The 17,078-nt window shown below is 37.7% G+C and overlaps 2 protein-coding genes across 4 annotated transcripts in view; both read left to right on the forward strand.

The window, feature by feature from the left end:
• gria1b (glutamate receptor, ionotropic, AMPA 1b) overlaps nucleotides 1-3,926 on the forward strand; it is a 59,224-nt gene extending 55,298 nt beyond the window's left edge. For all 3 annotated transcript variants that reach the window (XM_016501524.1, XM_016501525.1, XM_016501526.1), the window contains exons 15-16: nucleotides 1,142-1,276; nucleotides 3,218-3,926. In XM_016501524.1, the coding sequence (XP_016357010.1) occupies nucleotides 1,142-1,276; nucleotides 3,218-3,376 (294 nt within the window). In that variant the 3' untranslated portion in view covers nucleotides 3,377-3,926. The remainder of the gene's footprint in view (nucleotides 1-1,141; nucleotides 1,277-3,217) is intronic.
• Nucleotides 3,927-12,706: 8,780 nt separating this feature from the next.
• nipal4 (NIPA like domain containing 4) overlaps nucleotides 12,707-17,078 on the forward strand; it is a 6,940-nt gene continuing 2,568 nt past the window's right edge. Inside the window, exons 1-4 of the mRNA XM_016501528.1 lie at nucleotides 12,707-12,979; nucleotides 13,830-14,093; nucleotides 14,396-14,452; nucleotides 14,536-14,626. Of these exons, the coding sequence (XP_016357014.1) occupies nucleotides 12,940-12,979; nucleotides 13,830-14,093; nucleotides 14,396-14,452; nucleotides 14,536-14,626 (452 nt within the window). The 5' untranslated portion in view covers nucleotides 12,707-12,939. The remainder of the gene's footprint in view (nucleotides 12,980-13,829; nucleotides 14,094-14,395; nucleotides 14,453-14,535; nucleotides 14,627-17,078) is intronic.

A 17,078-nucleotide genomic window follows, 5' to 3' on the forward strand; every position in this document is an offset into this window, starting at 1 on the left:
CAGTGCTCCACACAGAGATCTGATCTGATCATCATCCAGTCTGTCTGGAATGACATGAAGAAACAGAACAAACTAAATCCAGAAGAACTGTGGCAACGTCTCCAAGATGCTTCAAGAAACCTACCTGCAAAACTATGTGCAAGTGCACCTAGGGCCAAAGCTGCTTTAAACGCAAAGGATGATCACACCAAATGTTGATTTAATTTAGTTAATAGAAGTTAATTGATAAAGAAAATCTATTTATGACCTTATTGTTGACAGCATCCTCATTTTAGAGCATTTTTACACAAGTGCCTAAAACTGTAGTACTGTAGCTTTACAGGTAGGTTTCTTGAAGCATCTTGGAGACGTTGCCACAGTTCTTCTGGATTTAGTTTGTTCTGTTTCTTCATGTCATTCCAGACAGACTGGATGATGATCAGATCAGATCTCTGTGTGGAGCACTGGCTGTTGTCTGACTCCTTGAGCAAACAAAAATCTCACTGGATTATTACAATTAATGGCAAAATGAATGTTTGGAAATGTAAACTGATATTTCCTACTGACACACCACAGCAAAAGATAGAAATAACTGACTTAAAACCATTTTTTAGCTGGTGAAAATACTAGTGTTCTAATCATTTTGGCCACCACTGTACCTGCATGGTTTAAATAAAGCACTATATATTTTATATAGAGGTATGGATATAGTTAAAATGTAAAAAGTGAGATTTATTTATTTGATTGATATTTTATTATAAAATGTTATTTTTTTATATTTATAATGCTTTGTTAAACATTAAACCACTATGCAGAGACAGCCAGAATTTATTGAAAGATTAATGTTTGTTCCAAGCTCGCAACTGACGCATGCATTTGCATGATTTAGGCAGTTCTTTTTTATTGCTGAGTCATTTTATATACTGCGACAGAATGAATATTATGAGTTATCAATTTAAATATATAGTGAATTAATAAGTATCTAGATTTTGTTTATGTGTACATTATGTCTTAGATCTGTAAATATCATTTTGTGTGTTTATTGAGTAGCTGTGCTAGAAAGAGATAATGTATGTTTGTTGCTCTCCTGTAGATGTGTGTGTTTATGTGTTTGTGTGACAGATCTCAGTGCGAGTGTTTGATTGTCGTCTCTGCTCTGCAGGATAAGACCAGCGCTCTGAGCCTCAGTAATGTGGCTGGAGTTTTCTACATTCTGATTGGTGGGCTTGGGCTGGCCATGCTGGTGGCCCTGGTTGAGTTCTGTTACAAATCCAGAATCGAGTCTCGAAGGATGAAGGTTTGTAAAAACCATGATAATCCACCCTGTTCCGCATCTACAGCCCAGTATAGTGCAATATTTAGATCTGTCCACATTTAATTATGGGCTTTGTGTTTGGCACTTATAATGTTTTATAACTGCTATCATATACTGACCTCACTTTCTCTGGGGGATCTGGCAGAGGAACGTGTTGGCATTTAAGAGGTAATTGTGGGTGGGTGTAAACATCATACCACCCACTGTGCCTCTCACTAATCCTGGAGCGCATTGCTCTTGAACGCTTACAAAATGAAGAAGAATACAGTGACTTATATAGATTTAATTACCCACAAACCCATGTGGTGACTCATCATTTTCATTTAAGGTCCTTCAAAGGGAAATCTGAGAAGTCATTTTTAAGACATGGTTTATGAAACACATGGTGATGCATAAATATATTTTTCAGACAGCGTCCAGGAACAGCAATTTTTAAATGTAATAGATTATCATGATTACTTTCCACATGAAATGGCTTAGGTACAGTTTCCTTTCATGCGTTGACATTTTTTATTAAAACGGGACGTTTGGGAAATGTTCGGTGGAACATAAAAAATTATTGTCAGTGTGGTATAGTGTTGTTTTTGGATCAAGTTAATTTTCATTGTATGGACAAAAACATACATGTTTTGCAGAATAAAAAAGCCATACAGGTTTGGAACAACATGAGGGTTAATAACAAAATTTACATTTTTAGTAATAGTTCGCCCAAAAATTAACATTTGCTGAACATTTACTCACCTTCAGGCCATCTAATATGTAGATGAGCTTGTTTCTTTATCAGAAATGTAGCTTTAGATCACTTGCTCATCTGTGGATCCTCTGGAGTGAATGGGTGCCGTCAGAATGAGAGTCTAAACAGCTGATAAAAACATCTAAATAAAGTGTTATAAAATCCATCTCCTGTTGTCCTCTCACATTAAAATCCACTGGCATTTTTGTTTACAGTTTGTAAACGGTGCTTGATCTGTACGCATTTCTCTCCTGATTCAGAAAAGATGACTTTTCACATGAGAAAGCAATAATATGGATAGAGGACTATGTCATCATGGATTTTTTTATTATAAACACACAGCTTTTTGCTTCACAAGACATTAACTGATGGACTGGAGTTGTGCTGATTACTTGTGGATTATTGATGTTTTTATCAGCTGTTTGAACTCTCATTCTGACGGCACCCATTCACTGCAGAGGATCCACTGGTGAGCAAGTGATGTAATGCTAAATTTCTCAGAATCTAATGAAGAAACAAACTCATTTACATCTTAGCCTGAGGGTGAGTAAATATTTAGCAGATGTTCATTTTTATGTGAACTATTCCTTTAAGTGTAACACCGCTAAATATTTGTACCATGTATTTTGTGTCACACCATCTTCTTCAGCGACATGCCACTCTTCTCTCTTCATTCTTCAAGTGTTAAGACATTACAATCACAGAACAGCCACATTTAGAATATCACAGCAACAAATCGTTGTTGCTTGCAGGTCAATTAGTCTGCATCAGCCCGAGCAACGTAATCCCCAGCAATCCACTGAAGTGTGCTGGATTTAAATCATTTATTCGTCAAGGATGTACAAACCAGTATCCACATCATTAGCTCCAGTTTCAAGCCTACAGGGTTTCATTATGTAAAATTGCTACATGAGAGAGTGGCTCTGAGTTAGTGTGGCACTGGTCTCATCATTGCTGCACTTGATGGCTGTTATTTTTCACCATTTTTTTTATCATGAATCATTGCCCGCACTGGCTGGAGCAAATCCTCCGATCAAATGAAATGTGTTTATGCGTAATTGAGGTCAGAGCTGGCGCGAACAGTTAGCCGGCTTCAAAACTGCACCGCATGTGCACTGTTTTGCCATTTGTGCTGCAATGCCTGCGCAGTGTGCTGTCTGAGCAGCTTCTTTGTGTTTCTTTTCTCCTAGCAAATCATTGATGCGGCCATGCTCGGCTCCACACTGACTAGGATGGGCAGCGGAGGTGAGAACGGACGCGTGATGGCCCATGATTTCCCCAAAGCGGCACAGACTCTGCCATGTATGGGTCAGGCAGCCGCCATGGGCCTCAGCACCACTGGGATGTAAACAGCCATCAGCCTCTCCGAGATCAGGGGACATCAGGAGACCGATGGAAAGAGTGGGAGAGGACATGAGAGACACTGCAGCATACCGCTCACCTGCCACTGAAGTACTGCCAAATGGATTCATGGAAACACTCTGGGCTCCAAATCAAATTAGATAAGGAGGGAGGAAAATCACTTTTCTAATATTAAGATGTGTTTTTTTTTTGGAACTTCTCCGGTGCAATAAGGAGACCATGCGTGAGATGTTTTTGTATGAAGTATCATTTTTGACAAAACCGAGAAATTTCCCTCAATCTCATAAATTACTGACAATTGAACTGCTGTGTTTCCCCCCAAATAACAATTTCCAGTTGTGCTCATTTTATTCTTTTAATCACACATCTGTTTGAGGAACATTTTTGCCCAAAGTATTCTTCAACCATAGTTACATAATTTATCAAATAGGAATAGTTCACCCAAAAATGAAAATTTAATGTCTAACTTGTACTGTGAATGAAAATTTTTCTTAATGGAAACAAATTCTGATAAGTTTTTCCATTGCATCACTTGCTCACCAATGAATCCACTGCAGTGGATGGGTGCCATCAGAATGAGAGTCCAAACAGTTGATAAAAACATCACAGTAATTCACAAGTAATCCACATGACTCCAGTCCATCATTTTATGTCTTGTGAAGCAACACGCTGGGTGCCGTCAGAATGAGTCCAAACAGTTGATAAAAACATCACAGTAATTCACAAGTAATCCACATGACTCCAGTCCATCATTTTATGTCTTGTGAAGCAACACGCTGTGTTTGTAATAAACAAATTCTCATTCTGATGGCACCCATTCACTCCTTTGGGCAAGTGATGTAATGCTAAATTTCTTCAAATCTGTTCCTATGAAGAAACAAACTCATCTTCATGTTGGATAACCTGAGAGTGAGTATATATTTTTAAGCAAATTTTCCTTTTTGGGTGAACTGTTCCTTTAAAGGGAAGTGTGTAATTTCTGAGTCAGATTGGCAAAAATAATGACCTCTGTCTGCCATTGGTTGGACAAACAAATAGTCCTGTACTAAACTCAAAGTTTTAGTATGTGCACTATAAAGTGCTTACTATACAGACATTGAGTATTAATCTGGGAAAGGAGAAAGTATTTTAAAGGGATAGTTCACCCAAAATTGAAAATTCTGTAATCATTTTCTCACCCACATGCTGTTCCAAATCTGACTTTTTTTGTGGAATGTTTTAATTTTCCTTGACTGTCATTTTATGGACAAAACAATTAAAACATTCTACAAAATATCTTCTATGTTCCACAAAAGAAAGAAAACCATAAAGGTTTGGAACGACATGAGGGTGAGCAAATAATGACAGAATAAAAATTTTTGGATCAACTATCCTTTTACCATTGAAAAAGTTATACACTTCACCTTTAAGAAACAATTATGAATGAAATTAAATGTTTGTTTGATGTCATCCCATGAAAGCTAGGAAGTGTGCTACATCAGTGTGTCAGCTTCATTGCACAGTCTACAAATGTCTTCCTTTCCAACCAGTTTGATTGGCAAGCCTCTCTAGGGAAGGTGAGTTCTTCCATAGGTTCGGAGAGGCTGATTACCACTCCTGTCATTGTTACTGCTGTAGCTCACAGTCTCACCCTTCACTTACGAACACTTTGGATCAGTCACCGCTTTCCTGTCCATTCTGCTCAATAGAGTCTGAGAGTTAAAGACGTCAGAGAGCGAGAAAATGGGGTATAGGCTACGCAGCTCCACGTTTTTTGTTACTGTTTTGCTACTTCCATTCTGTCTTCCTTTCTTGGTTTACATGACATTTTTCTGTTGAAGTAGCTGATGATATGTATAGTACATCATTCCCACACTCAACCGTTAATGAGTTCGGTGTACACCGATGCGACAGTATCAACAAATTCAAGGGCAGCATGAACACCCAGGAGACCGTCGACTTAGAAGCCCTAAAACTTATGTTCGTAATATTGTCTTTGTAATAACAGTTGAAATATTGTTGTGTAAACACCAATTCCATGAAAAGTATTTTATGGAATTCGGCCTAATAGCTGACACACGGACAACAATTGCTCATGCTGTGAGATTAATAGGGTGATTTAATAGCCTGATTCTAACAGTCCATTTGAGAGGAACAAAGCTCGGTGGCGATGGCTTGTTTGCTTCAGTCGTTCGTTGCTTTATGCTGTAATAAAATGAACCTACTTTTGGATACATAGACAGGCAACAAATGATGTCAGTAACTAATGATGATATTCAAACCTACTGAATCTTAAACTAAGACTCGCTTTTTGAATTTCGAGGTGCCACATCTGGCCTTGTGCTTCTCTACCAGACTGGATGCGCTGATTCAAGCACAGAACGGGATGTGAGGTGGTAGATCACAATGGAAGAGATGAACTCTAATGAACTGATCATCAGAAACTATAAACGAGCACAGAGGTAAAACTGAATGTCAGTACGCGAAGCACAAGATCTTCATTCAGCCATTCAGGAGAACTTTCTCTCCCCGGATGAGGCTCTGTCGGGAGCTTTTCTCTGTTTGTATCCTTCCTCAATACTTTGCCATTGGACCTTCAGCGGTTATACATCGTCTGTCCTTTTTATTGCCAATTCCATTTGTACAAAATAGAGAGAATCAACCATAACATGACGTGGAACATTTGTGCTGACAAAACGGTGCTTTGTGGCCTTTGTTTTCCATTCGATGGGTTATTCGTTTGGTTTACTATATTTTGAATTATTTCTGGTCTTGTATTTAAAGTGAAATTCTGTATTTAGGTGTTTCTTTGGTTGGTTTTGCACTTTTAGTCTTAAATAGGGCTGTCAATCGATTAAACATTTTAATCTAATGAATCACGATATACTGATTAATTAGTCGAATTAATCACATACTGTATATCCATGTTTCCTGAGAAAGAAAGAAAATACATTTAAAATGAATAAAAATACAACATTATTGTGGTATGACAGCTTTAAATAGACATTACACAATGTGATTTATATATTGTCAGTAAGTCAGTATATTGTTTTGTTTTTTTCATATGATTGAACATGAGCACTCATCAATCTGTCTGAGGAAGTTTTCTGTTACTGTTTTTCAGCATTGTGTTCATTTTATTATTGCTTATTTTATTTAACCAGTAAAACATCTTATTACCTTGACAGCCCTACACTTCAGCCCTCCTCTTTTTCACATTCACCTCACAAAATACCTTTTAAAAACAGCAGCAAGATGTAACAGCAAGAAATCAATGTGTTGACAAGGAAATTCAGAAATAAACTTTTTCAGAAAAAAAACGCTTTTTGTTTCCTATCAAAATTTCTGCTTTTTGACGCATGTGTCTATTCTCTTTGTCGCTCTCTGTTCTTAACTAGTTGACATTTGCATTTGTTTTAAGAATGAATGATGCCAAATCTAGAGTCACGTCATCTACCTCTTCTGTTTCTTCTCATCAGATGAATTCATGTCCACGACTGAGCTGCACTGATACAGAACATCTTGTTTGAGCTCTGTTGGCTCTCAGAGTGCTGTATTGATCTCAATAAATGCCACATTTGTTCTCTTCCTTCTGTTTCCCCCATAGGCCTGGCCTTTCACTCACTCACTTCCAGCAGAGGAATAGCTCATGCTCAAGACATAGAAAGTGCCAGAGGCTTTCGTGCATTTGCAAAGTGTTCAGAAATCCAGCACTATCTGAACTCAGCTAATTGTGTGCCTACAGGTATACATTCATCTCTGAGAGCTGAAGCTGAGAAGTTTTGTATTTAGGGTTATAGTGAGGTGCCTAAATTTAAAGGGGTCATATGATGCGATTTCAATTTTTCCTTTCTCTTTGGAGTGTTACAAGCTCTTGGTGCATAAAGAAGATCTGTAAAGTTGCAAAGACTAAAGTCTCAAATCCAAAGAGATATTCTTTATAAAAGTCGTTTGTAATGGGTTTTAATGTTTTTGTCTCGCCGCTCCAGCCGGGAAACGGCATCAACAGTATGTGAGGGGCGCAACATTTCTGTCTCATGCTTGAGGTATTCGGCCAATCACAACGCATTGGATAGCTGGCCAATCACAGCACACCTCGCTTTTTCAGACCGATGAGCTTTGTAAAAATCTACACGTTTCAAAAAGGCGGGGCATAGAGGAGAAACAATAATGTACAGTATGTGGAAAATAATGTGTTTTTTTAACTTTAAACCGCATAAACACATTTCATTACACCAAATACACAAAATAATGTTCTTTTTAGCAGCATCATATGACCCCTTTAAGACCCAGCTTGAATTGCAGTTCTGTTCGATGTCGTTAAAGGGGTAGTTCATCCAAAAATGAAAATTCTATCATCATTTACTCACCCTTTACAAGTGAATTTCTTTCTTCTGTTGAACACAAAAGAAGATATTTTGAATTTGAAGAATATTGGTAATAAAAATATGGAAAAAATACAATGGCTACCAGCAATTGTTACCAATATTCTTATGTTTGTCAAAAGTAAGACAACAAGCTTATGACTACTTAAAGCTACATGCCAGAAATAATTTGGTTTATTTATACTACACATACTGCAGCAGAGTGAATCACTGTTTGCTAAAAAGAGATCCTGAGATCCATACAAAATGTTTGATCTCTTTTAACATTACTGTAAAAACAGCTACTTCTGATTTGCAGCTTCAGTCTTTTGTGATCTGCCATCTATATTCATTCTTGTTCCTCCTTTCAAATAAAAATATTAGTTTTATTATATTATATTGTAAATATATTAAAATATATTTTAAATTACAAGATAAAAATGGCAAGAGGAAGTACCTTATACCCCAGATATATATTAAAACTATTTAAAAGATTTGTTTACTGCTTGATTGCCAAATGCAATATTGTCATTGTTTGGTTTTATAAGATTGGACATTTTTTATGAAAAAGGCAATTAATTTATTATTATTTTTTAGATTATTATTTTTGGCGGTTTTGCCTTTATTGTGACAGGAAAGAATAGAGATGAAGCGAAGTGGGAGAGAGGGGGATGGGATCTGGAAAGGTCCTAGAGCCGGGATTCGAACTTGGGACGCTCATAGCAACGGCCCATGAGGCTATTTGCGCCGACGGAAATTCAGTTATTATTTATAATCATTTTATCTGAAATGCATGTAGCCTAATGAGTGTAAAAGCTATAGCAACATTTCATGGTTTAAAAGCCATTTTCACAAAGGACACAACACCAAAGTCAGGTCTGACTGAAACCTCACTCTGAACTTCATCATTCCGTAAGCCAAAAAAACCCAAAAAAACTCATACCAATTTTTTTTTCAGTTATCCTAAAACAGTTGCCATGCCAACCCTAGCACTTCCATGCCTTAACTTGGGAAAGAGCCTCGTTGTTTGCAACTTCTGTCCGTAAGCTGTTTTTCACATCATTTACTTCTCCCACTTTCATATTCAAACAAGCAGATTGCCTTCGAAATGTTTTATTGGGAGCTAAGTGGAAATAAAAAACATGAATACTAATATCAAAGTGTCCAGTGTGTTTACTAAGAATCACTCTGGACGCATTGCATTTAAAGAGAAAAGACTTAATTATAACATCTAACACAAGAGCTGCGTGCAATTCACAAGCACAAAGGCAAGAGGGGGTTTATTATACATGCATAATAAAGTCACCTACAGACATCAATCAGACTTTCAATGGATGACATGCACGCTGAAGTCTGATATCTTGACCATAATCTGGCTAGTGCCCTTGTCATTATTGATGTTAATTCGTACTGATTGACATTGCCATCTGACCTGCTAATATTAACATCATCCAGTGCTGTTCTGTTATTGAAATGATGTTTACTACCTATCTGTCCTATAAAAGAGTAGCTGTGCTGGGGAACAACATCATCTCTCTGTGTGGCTGTATGAACTGTTTTTCAGAGCTTGTGTGGGAGGCAGCAAGAGTAGCGCTCCGTTTTGAATGATCGTGGTAATTAGTGCAACGCACACACTGAACAAAAGCCATCTTGAAAACAGAACATGCACAGACAAATTAAAGCAGTGTATTGCTATGAGTGACATGTTTTCCATTCACATCTCTCTTTCAGTTGGCTAATCTGACATTTGCATGAGCATGAGCATGGGCAGGATGGGAAAGGTATGTTGAGACAGCACTGATAACTCTATATCACATGATTTCGTTGTTTGTTGAAGAAAAGGATAAGTACAAAGACAGGTTTATGGGCTCAAGCATCCATCATTTGGAGTAGGCCCACTGATTTGATAGAATCTACAAGCGAAGAATGAAACAAAATTGTGTTGACCCTTTTAACCCTCTTTAGCCCCCATCTGGATTCTAATGAATTTATAATGTCTTTCAGCTCCTTTTATCCATATAATCACATTGGAGATTTTGTTTAGATGGACTGGCAGAGCAAAACAAAAGTCCTATTCCACCTTGTGTGACCTTTCAAATGGATAGTTTAAAGGAAATCTCTCAACAAGAAGCCAACTTTATCACCTGGTTCGACTTCAGATGATTTTCTTTTCGACAGCAGTTGAATAGCAGGGTTGAAGCTGTGTTTTGTGTTTATTAGCCTGCAGTGACATCAGCTGGCCATTTATAGAATCGTCCTGTAACATTTAGTCCGCTTTTTGGGGTATTTGCTGCATTTTGCTAGTGGATATTTAATTTTATTTGATGCCTGCCAGATTTATGTAACTTAATGTTTGAATCATTGTTCGAGAGTGAATCATTGTTCACTAAAAAAAGAAGCGATCCTGTGAAATCAGCCCAATATATATTTATAAAATATGTGTTTTATATATACAGTAGAGATCAAAATTAGAGAAAACCTATAATTTCCTAAATTTCAAGGTCACTGCTTAGTCCTATTAAAGTCCTTTTAAGCATATTTCATAAATTAATTGTATTCTGAAGCACAGTATAAAAAAACATAAATGTGATATTTGAAAAAAAAAAAAACACTGATCAAAATTAGAGAACACTTACAGATACCTCCCAGTTATTGGTGTTAATCAGGCACCTGGTGTTAATTTCCTTAATTATATGGCAAACCCTATTTAGCTGGCAGCATTCCTCCTAATTTCACTGAGATTGTAAAATGGTGGGCTGCTCTAAGGTGACTGAAACCCTGCGAAAGGAGGTTGTCCAGATGAAGGCCAAAGGGATGACTCTTTCAGCCACTGCAAGAGAAGCTGGTCATTCCAAATCTGTGATTTCTTGAATATTGCAGGTTTAGGTTTACAATGTCACTAAATCATTCAAATCCCCCAAAAAGGCTGGTCGTCCACGTAAGACAAATGCATGAGAGGACAGCACAATGTGGAGACTCTTAATGGAGAATCGGTTCAATACTGCAGCTGGTGGAATTGCTCACCAGGTGTACACTGAACAGGGTAACGATCTGTTTAAGAGAAGTCAGACTGAAAGCGCACTCTGCAGTGAGCAGGCCTCTCATCAGCAGAAAGAATCATAAGGCTACGCTCACCTTTGCTGAAGAGCATGTTGTGTGGAGAAAGGACAACTGGTCCAAAGTTCACTTTAGTGATGACAGCAAGTTTAATTTATTTGGGTCTGATGGGAAACATTTTGTTCGGCGTCAAACTGAGGAAAAACTGAAGCCCAAGTGTGTAAAGAAGTCAGTGAAATATGGAGGAGGCAGTGTCAAGGTTTGGGGCATGTTTTCTGCACCAGGAGTTGGGATTCTTATAGCAACATGGCTGGGTGAAAACAAATGTTTATCAGAACCTCCTTCAGCAGCATGCTGTATACCTTCCCTGCAAGCATCTCCCATCAGCCTATAATTTTCATGCAAGACAATATTCCCGTCACACTGCAAAATGGGTAGAGCAGTTCCTTGAAGCTAAGAACATTGAAATAATGAAATGGCCGGCCCAGAGTCCTGATCTAAACCCAGTTGAAAATTTCAGGAAAATTCTTGGTGACAAAGAAACCCAGTTACCAAACTATGGAACTAAGAGAGTGGAAGAAAAGTGGACCAAGATCACACCAGAGCAGTGTGAGAAACTAGTGATGTCCTGTAGCTGCAGATGTGCTGAAGTCATTCAAAGCAAGGGCCTCTACACACTACTGATTTCTGACAGCTGTAACCCTCCAAACGTGTAGTTGTAATCTTCTTTTGTGTTACATTGGTTACTGTTCTCTAATTTTGATCACTGTGTTTTCCACAAAATAAGGTTTTTGTTGAAATGCCTTGGATGTTTTGTCAAACATGTTAGTAGAACTGTGCTATACCTAGTCTGCCAGATATTCTTAAAATGTTTTTATGTATATATTTGCATTTTTATGCTAATAAAACTTTTTATTTTATGATTGCAAGATTCATAACATTTAACCCTACATTTGCACCCTCAATAATCACCTTATGCAATTCAGTGGAACTTGTGCTTATGCAGCCAGTGTCAAGGGAGTTTTGTGTGAGCGCACTTGCTCTAGGTTATCAGTCTCCAGGCGGTCTGCAATGGCCCCAGGTGCTCCATTTAAAAACTGATTTTGACACACCCGAGCGCAACAGAATAACTGCTTACCAATCTAGTTCGAATAGGTCATGTTATTGAAATGTTGATGTGACAAAGAATGTTCAAATTGATTTGCATATACAACAACTCTTGTCTCAAAGTTCTCCTTTCTCATAAGAGTATCAAGCACATCATGATCCTTCTCCAAATGGAATGCAGAATTTAGTTGCAAAACAACAAACAACAACATATGGAATAGCACTGAGAGAGATTAAAGTTTAATGAGCTTAAGCCCATGCAGTGATCAAAATATAGTAAGGCTGCTAAAATGTCTCTTTTAATATATAAACAACACTTTACAGCCAATATAAGCATGTCTTTCTTCTTTAACTCTGCTCAAACCCGTTATAAGCAAAACTGGTTCTCCAGCTTTCTGGAGAAATGTGTGTGCATACCATAACAGTATCAGGTATCTGCTGTTCTGAGATTACAATACAAACAAGCAAATAACAACTATTTTACTGGATATAATAAGCCTAGGCTATTTGTAGGCTTATATGTCTAACTCTCAATTTTATATGTATCATTTAGCTATCCTACAATAATAGTTAATTTTGTAAAATGTAGTTTTAAAGGCAGCTCGTGACAGTAACACCACGTCCTCCACCCTCAATCAATATAAAAGTAATGTTTAAATAAGAAGCTTAACGTGTGTTTGAGTTCTGCTCATGGTTTTACGAGGAAGGTCGTTACTGAGTAGTGCAGTTGTCAACTGCTGGCTTGTTATTACGCATGCCCGTGGTGTCACCGAGGCGCTGTTTGGGCGTGGCAGTACCTGCTTTGCTCGTGGCGCATCTCAGGTGTCGTGTTTTCCTCCGCTGTGTTTCTTTAGTGCTATGAAGTTACGCGCGGGGTTGGTACCGACGCAGAACGCGTATGCTGGCATATTCAAATGAACCGAGGCGAAGTCCGAAAGAAGTATGTTTACCTCGTAGTTTATTCTGATACAAAGTGTTTTGTTTTTAAATGGCTTCATTTCGATACGTTTGAACCCGTCGTGTAAATAACAGTGGGTGAAACAATGAAAGACATACACCTGCCATCCGATTCATGTATCAATGGTAAGAGAGTTTGTTGTTGTTTTCTTCAACGACTACCATCAGTAAGAGACTATAACTTGCAATATGATTTTATTATGTGTTTGTGTGTTTTTGTGCATGTATATGAAAACTGCGTTTGGTTGGTTCTTTGTAATAGTTGCATGTTATAGTAGTTATTAGTTTCGACTCATCAATGTGTTCTTCTGTGGAAAGGATATGAATGACATCATGTTTATTAACATATGATAACATCTTTGTTTAAAAGGACAAACATTCCTTATTGTATGATGTCAGCCTTTCAGTCAATGACAGATAATTGTTTATGCCTGTACCTTTGGTACCTTTCCATTGTTCCCTATAAAAACACTATGTAAACTGTCTTTAAAAGGTCATTTATAAACGCGGGAGCTTTAGAAATGAGATGGTGGCCATGAATGATGATGATTATTATTAAAATTAGTTGTATAGGCCTATGCTAAGTTGTGCAGCTGTTGTCAGATCTTTTATTAACCTTAAAAATTTCAAACAAAAATTCTGTAATAAATAATTTATATAACAATTATATATGTATTAAAATGTTGAATAAAAAGTAACAAAACGGTAGCCTGTAGTGATGAGTTCATTGCCCTTTCTTGCCGTACTGGCAGTGATGAAATGTTGCTGTTTTAGCAATGTTGATTTAGCTGTTTCATGTCTTTTTTAAAGTGATTTTGTTTTGTATGTTTTTTATAACAAAATAATTTGAATAAGCAATTTTTTGAGTGCCATTATTTATTTTGAACAATTTTGTTAGGTATTTTACTCCAAACAAATACTGTGGTAATGTAACCAATTGTTGTAACATGTTGTTCCTCTTTGTTCTTGTGATCAGGTTCAGTAATAAGGATCTTCTGTCCCACATCCGCCTCTGTTTGTGTGTTTGACACGGGTGTTGGCAACACGTCTTTTAGTGTAGACGACCCCAATAAAAACTCTACAGTCAACACAGCAGCTCTCACCATCGACAAATGGAGCAACTACAATTTCTGGACGGGCTTGACGCTGGCCGTGCTCTCAGCTTTTCTTATAGGAGGAAGCATTATCCTGAAGAAGAAGGCTTTGCTGCGTTTGGCCAGTACTGGGGAGACGAGAGCAGGTAAGGGCATGTACATCAGTATTTACATAATACAAAGACTTCGAAAGTGCCGTCAAATTCTGATAAAATAACCTTTATTAGATATTTATATTTTAATATTCAGAATGTTGAGTGTTGTTTATGAGGGTATTTGGATTTAACGCTAATTATTTTACTTGACTGAATTGCAATTGTGAAATTGGTTGAAACTTGAAACTGGTTCCTTTTTTGTTTGTGCTTAGCTAATAATGACAGAATCACCAGCAAGGCTCTGTTTTGTGTTCTTTAACAAACTGAATATGTGAAAATGCTTGTGTGTTTAGCTGAGGGAGGTCATGGGTACCTGAAGGACTGGCTGTGGTGGGGAGGCCTTTTGACAAGTAAGTGCAATGCAAAGCATCGGTCAATCATTTTTCTTTGATGACTCCGACAGATATGGATTATATGCTGTTGTTTTTTGCAGTGGGTGGTGGTGAAGTGGCAAATTTCACGGCGTACATGTTTGCTCCAGCCACAGTGGTGACCCCTTTAGGAGCTCTCAGTGTTCTTATCAGGTAACGGCACCACCCTTATTTACCCTCGCCAACGGTTTGCTCCACACAATGCTGTGCAAACTTTACAAGTCTGTGAGTGAGAGGACTAGTATATTTTGAAATATTTATGACTGTAATGTAAAACATCCTGAATTGCAATTCCTTTTACGCAAATAAAGCACATTTGACTGAGCTATAGCCTCCTGAGACCCTGAGTCCTTAGTAAAGGACATTATATTTTAATGAATTTCTCTGAGACTATACATGCCATAGTTTTAAGTCTGGAACTGTACAGAGCAAATGCAGGGCTTTTCAGAGATAACAAATGTTTGGAAGTTTCTGGGTCAGGGTTTGGGTAGAGGGATGAGGCAAGAACTCACTGATGCAGGAGATGGGCTTTTATTAATAAAATAAAACAAAAACTACCCCATGGAGGAAAAACAGGCTAGCATGGCAGAGCAGGATCAGGACAAGGCTGACAAGACACAACAGGATACATGCAATGACAAACAAACAGGGGATTGCAAACACGAGATTAAATAGGGAGCAAATGAGGAGGGTAACGAGGGAACACAGGTGGAGCAAATTAACCAATAATCAGATAACAAGATGGGTGGGGTCAAGACAATTGACATGAGAGCACATGGCACACAGGAAACAAAGACAAAAGCCATGCGCTCACACAAAACAAAAACACAAGCACATGGCCAGCAAAACAATCTCAAGCCATGTGCTTGAACAAAACAAGACACAAACATGCAGCTAATGAGAACACTCATAAGCCGCATGTTCACACAAGACAAGACAGCATGCAGCCAGTGAAAACCAAGCTGTGTGCTACACAGCACAAGACAAAACAGGCCATGAAAGCACGCAGCCGATAACACGAGCTGTGTGCAACAACAACACAAGACAACAAGAAAAGCACGCGGCCGAACACAAACCGTGTGCTACACAAAACCCAACACACGTGGACAGGAGCACATGGCCGAGCGAACTCGAGACCGCACGCTCCCACAACAAGACAGAACATGGAGTGCGAGTTTCCGAACCCAGACACGAAACCGAAACCCAACAAGACATGAGTGCCGGGATCCGAACACCACGCTCCAACATGAAACAAGGAAACAGGACACGCAGACGAGAGAGCGCACGGCTCGAGCACTCTCGAAGCCGCGCGCTCACATGAAAACAAGACATGACGGGAGTGTCAGGGCTCTGTCACAAAACCATGAATAACACTAGACCGAAGTGACAAAACCCTGACAGTTTCACCATGACCACTCCCTCCTTGTTTTTCAAACATGGCTGACATTAATTTGGTGATCAAATGTGACACTCTTATGGGAATATAATAATATTTTGTAATTATAATTTAAATCTGACTCATTTTTAAACAAAACTAACATCTCAGGAAAATGTTATGGGGTTTCAAATCAAAATATGACTTTCTGTTACGAAACAGGACGTTGATTTCATACATGTCCACTGTAGAGGACACCGGGACTTTATTGTGCATTTTGGGAGACACAACAAATAAATAGGGAATATTATTATGAAAAAATATATTATATATATATATATTATTAAAAAAAAATAGGGATATTATTATGAAAATCTTGACAATTATTACTCCCATTATTACACTTATTTTTTCATTACATGTTGCCCCAAGAATACATTAATATGCAAATTCGATACAGTGTATAGATGCATTGTATGTAATGGGAAAACCCTCTTATGGCCATTTTACACACATACTGCAAAAAGCAAAATGGTAAATCAAATCATTCTGTTTTATCTTTTATAACATAGTTGAGAATCATCTTTATACAAAGTTTGGTATAAAAATATGCATGTTCATTCATGTCTTTTTATTTTTTTCCCGGTGTCCTCTACCGAGGACATAGCATAACATATGAATAAAATATCATTTTTCAAAATTGTTATTTTTCTATTTTTTTCTTATGCTCTAAACAATGTAATGGCATGAAAAAATACAAAATTCACAAATCTTTTTTTCTGGGTATCAAGAGGAAGACCCCAAGTAATGCTACAGTATGTTGTACAGTACTGACACTTGTGGGATTCTGGCGTTAAGAATATTATTTGTAATTTTTATACAGTTTAGGACTAAAATAAAGTTTGATATTTTCTTCAAAATAGTGCTTTTATTTATGTAGTTGTGTACACTAAATTCTCTTATCCTCACCAAGGCTGCATTTATTTGATAAATTTAAAATACAATTTATTCCTGTGATTGCAAAGCCAAATTTTCAGCAGCCATTGTTCTGTCTTCAGTGTCACATGATCCTTCACATATCATTCTAATATGCTCAATACACATACTGTACATTATTGTTTCTCCTCTATGCCCCGCCTTTCTGAAACGCGTCGATTTTTACAAAGCTCATCAGTCTGAAAAGCAAGGTGTGCTGTGATTGGCCAGCTATCCAGTGCGTTATGATTGGCC

The sequence above is a fragment of the Sinocyclocheilus anshuiensis genome, unplaced genomic scaffold, assembly GCF_001515605.1.
Source record: "Sinocyclocheilus anshuiensis isolate Anshui unplaced genomic scaffold, SAMN03320099.WGS_v1.1 scaffold1023, whole genome shotgun sequence".
Lineage (NCBI taxonomy): Eukaryota > Metazoa > Chordata > Actinopteri > Cypriniformes > Cyprinidae > Sinocyclocheilus > Sinocyclocheilus anshuiensis.